The following is a 3942-nucleotide window of genomic DNA, read 5'->3' as shown; positions in this document are numbered from 1 at the left end:
TGACCCACTTGTAACCTACTGTACAGCAGAGCGAAATCCACTTACCCACCTTTTTTTTTTTGATTATGATGAAAATATACAATTTTAATTTTAATTATTATTGTAAAAACAATAAGTTAATAATTTCCATATTGATCTCGGTTAAATTATTACGACGGTTTGTAACAATGGGTTTGTACGCAGAAAAACTTCGTTCCACATCAACGGTTGTTATGGGTCAATTATATTTTAAAACTTTAAAGCTCGACAACTTCTCCGGGGAATATGAAATAAGAACCCTTGAAGACAACATTCTTACCTTGGTGTATTTTAGAAATTTCTTTTAAAATTAGCAAACCTTTTTTTTTATAAATAATTTCAGAAAATATATTTTAAACTAATACTATTTTCATTTTCATAAAAATTATTAATAGAATTTGTAACTTGTTCAAAAGTGTCCAAAGCATCTATGAATAAGTAAACCTGAAGTCTCAAGCTTTTTAATACTTTCAACAATAATAAAATGAAAAAATTTTTTTAGTACAAGTTAAATCATTAATTTTATTTGATTTCGTTAGAATAATTAATATTTGTTTAAAGTTTTTAAAGCTTTTGACATAATCTTCTTGTAGATTTGAATAACATTTTTGAAATTTTCAAAATTATCTGATAAAAATATACGATATGAAAACTAGTATTTAATAAATTAGGTTAGATTTAGGTATTTAATTTAGGTTATTACGATCTAAGGAAACGTAATATTATATTATTTTTAATAATATTTAAAAATTTTGTTTTGTGGAAAATCTATATAATATAGGTAATAATTGTATATAAAATTAAAACATTTATATGTGTAATTAATATGCAAAAACATGCGTTTTTATGGACAATATGCACTTTAACCCATAATTTGCATAAATATGCAAAATCCAGCATTTACCTATAATATTTAAGTAAAAACCATGGCTTATGAGTGGAACAAATATTATACAAGGTTCTGTCAAACAGAACGCGTTAAAGCGGTAAATGGCTCGTCGGTGTGGTGCTTTCACGCGCGTTAATAGTGCCGCGTTGTAACAAATTACAAAATCACGCGACGTGAAAATAATGCTTTCTGTTTGACAAAGCCTGTAATATTTACATATTTGTTTGTAAGAGAGTGGGTCTAAGTATTGGCCGTAATACTTTATGCATGTGAACTGCCTCAACTAACTATTAAGTAATGGTATACCTGATTAGTATTAATTTATTTTGTTTTGGTCAGCGTGAGAGCTTATGATGTAAAAAACACAGCAAAAGGCCCGGTGTTTACCTTTGAAGTCACTGTTGTCCGGCCAGTGAAAACCGATGATTCCGGTTCATTGTCTTATGAAAACGTCAATTTCAACCCAAATTCACTAATAAAAAGGAATTTTGTGCTAGTGCCGAACAACGTCTCTTGGGCTAGTAAGTCAAATTTATTATAAATATTATCACAACTATTTACAAAATTGTATTATTCAAAATCAAAATTGTGTTTTAATATTTGCAGCTCTCCACATAAAACATCTTGACACTGACGTCAGCGCTAATTTTTGCCTACATACTGTTCAATTGTTGCCTCAAAAATCGTGCAAATTCATGGAGTATTATAAGATGTTTAACTTGAAGTCTAATGAATTCCAAGCCCATTTCGCAGTTGAGGTATGTTTTGAGTGTTTAGACTTTGTCTATTGTTATCATGAGTCATGATATTTTATAGTATAATATATTGTAAGTATAGGTTAATTTTCCTGCCCTCTCTTACTAGCAAATTAAAATCCTAGCCTAAAATCCTAACCTTAAGTGCCTCCAATGGGCAGCTTCTTAGCTCCAGTCACTCAAGCCATATCACCTCCATCACATGCACTTATTGTAAAACAACATTTACAGATTGTGTATATTTAAATAAACGATATAAAAAAATATTATAAAAAAAAAAAATAAAGGTTAATTTAGAATCTATAATTATTATTGCACTGGTGGGCGACGTCGTGGGAGATGGGAAGAGGACACGAATTAAGATGTACTTTAGTAGAAGAGGGGTAAAATAAATATTACTCACTTGTGTATATTGAAACACAATTAAATATTGTTATTTTATATTTGTACATAAGTAGGTAAGTAGGTACAACAGTTACATTAAAGTATAATATTATGACTTGGGTTTAATGTTATATGATTTGTATTATCTATTTAAATAGATCAATATCATTATAAAATAATTTATATTTTAAATCCATTGACGATATTAATGCCAGTAAAACTAAAATTATATTATAGAATATAGGAAAAAATGTATTAAATAATGTGTTTGAAACTAAAAAACTGTATAATATATACTTAACTTTCAAATTAATGTAGGCTAGCTTTTATAATATTACGTATTGAAGTACAATTTTAAATTAGTACATTTCAAAGAAATTTGTATTGCTATTGCAATGTATTTTATAGTCAAGTACTATGTATCAATATAAATTTCAGTTAAATTGAAAATTATGTTTTGTACTAATGTTAATAAATAAAGTCTTTAAAGGAATTTTATTATAAATTCTTCGAATGTTGTTGAGTGCATTTTATCCAAGAATGTTTTTTCAAAATATTCAAAGAACAGATTATCAATTTCCAGTTTCTTTTAAAACCTAAAGTACATGTTACTTACTGTTACGAAAATGAGTTAATTTATTACATTTTAATCATACCGAAAATACGAGATCGGCTGGTGGCCGTCAATTTAATAATTAACGATAAAATATATTGTAAAGGACCATGGTAACTTTTCTAAGAACAAAGCGTCACCTACTATAATTTAATAACTGATTATTATTATCAAAAATCAAAATTGACGAATCATGAATATTGTTATAATTTAAGCAACTTATAAAGTTTTTGAAATCTTAAACAAAACAAAAAGTTAGTATAGGTATGAGAAGATATACAGCATATTATTTTTATGATTTAATACTATTTAATATTAAAAAATCAGTGTTTTATAGTACCTATTAGTAATTAGTATTACGTATTTAGGTCTATAGTATTATAGCGTGTAATATATTAAGATTTAATATTTTAGAGTTAGAAGTAATAATCGCTACTTATTCAATTTCAAATTATCAATCTATAGGTACTTGATTTTATTAAGTAAAATGTATTTTTGTTGTAAAATCCCTAATTAAAAATGATTAAAATATCACTTAAAAAATAATATTTACACATGAAGAAGATTTAATAGTATTTTGTATCATACTTACTTTGTACACATACATTTTGATAATCAAGTTTTCAATTCAATCTTATTTAATTTTATTACATATTTACATAAAAACATGGATATTACTTATTAATACTACTGACGGCAAGTCTACTGTAGTTTGTAATATTGTTATTGTAATATTGTAATATTAAATATAATTTTATATACAACAAGCTGTGTATGTGCACTTCGTTGCCCGTTAAATGTACCAGTGGCGAACCCAGGGGGGTGGACCCCGGGTCCGGACCCCCCCCTTGGCTTATGTCATAGTTTTATTTTTATTTTTAAAAGTTTCCGTAAAATTTTCATCGAATTTTATTGATTAGTTTCATTATTACTTATTAGTTATTAGATTAGATTTGGACATTAGGTATTTTATTGATAACCCGTCGAATCCGATAATAATTAATTGACATACATTGTAAATATAAATTTAAAAAAGGTGGGAAAGTGGATGTCGCTCTACTGTACAGTACGTTACAAGTGGGTCACTGTATAAATGGATGGTATTAAATTTGAATTCAATGATTTAATATCATTGTATAAGAAAAACGATTCTGAGCGGAGACGGTATGTCGGTCTAGGTATAAGACATATTATATACTTATATCTATGGTATTAAAAAAAATTGACCTATAATGTACACAGGAATATCACAATATCCATTAGGTAGGTACTTATAACGCGTT

At 27.0% G+C, this 3942-nt stretch overlaps 1 protein-coding gene across 1 annotated transcript in view; it reads left to right on the top strand.

The window, feature by feature from the left end:
- Positions 1-1246: 1246 nt before the first annotated feature.
- LOC100159456 (tripeptidyl-peptidase 2) overlaps positions 1247-3942 on the top strand; it is a gene marked incomplete at its 5' end in the record, with an annotated part of 9053 nt that continues 6357 nt past the window's right edge. The window contains 2 exon segments of the mRNA XM_001946085.3: positions 1247-1428; positions 1514-1665. Of these exon segments, the coding sequence (XP_001946120.3) occupies positions 1247-1428; positions 1514-1665 (334 nt within the window).

This window comes from Acyrthosiphon pisum, chromosome A1 (genome assembly GCF_005508785.2).
Source record: "Acyrthosiphon pisum isolate AL4f chromosome A1, pea_aphid_22Mar2018_4r6ur, whole genome shotgun sequence".
NCBI classification, from domain to species: domain Eukaryota; kingdom Metazoa; phylum Arthropoda; class Insecta; order Hemiptera; family Aphididae; genus Acyrthosiphon; species Acyrthosiphon pisum.
The sequence above is the reverse complement of the archived record's forward strand: the minus strand, read 5'-3'. Positions and strand labels throughout refer to the sequence as shown.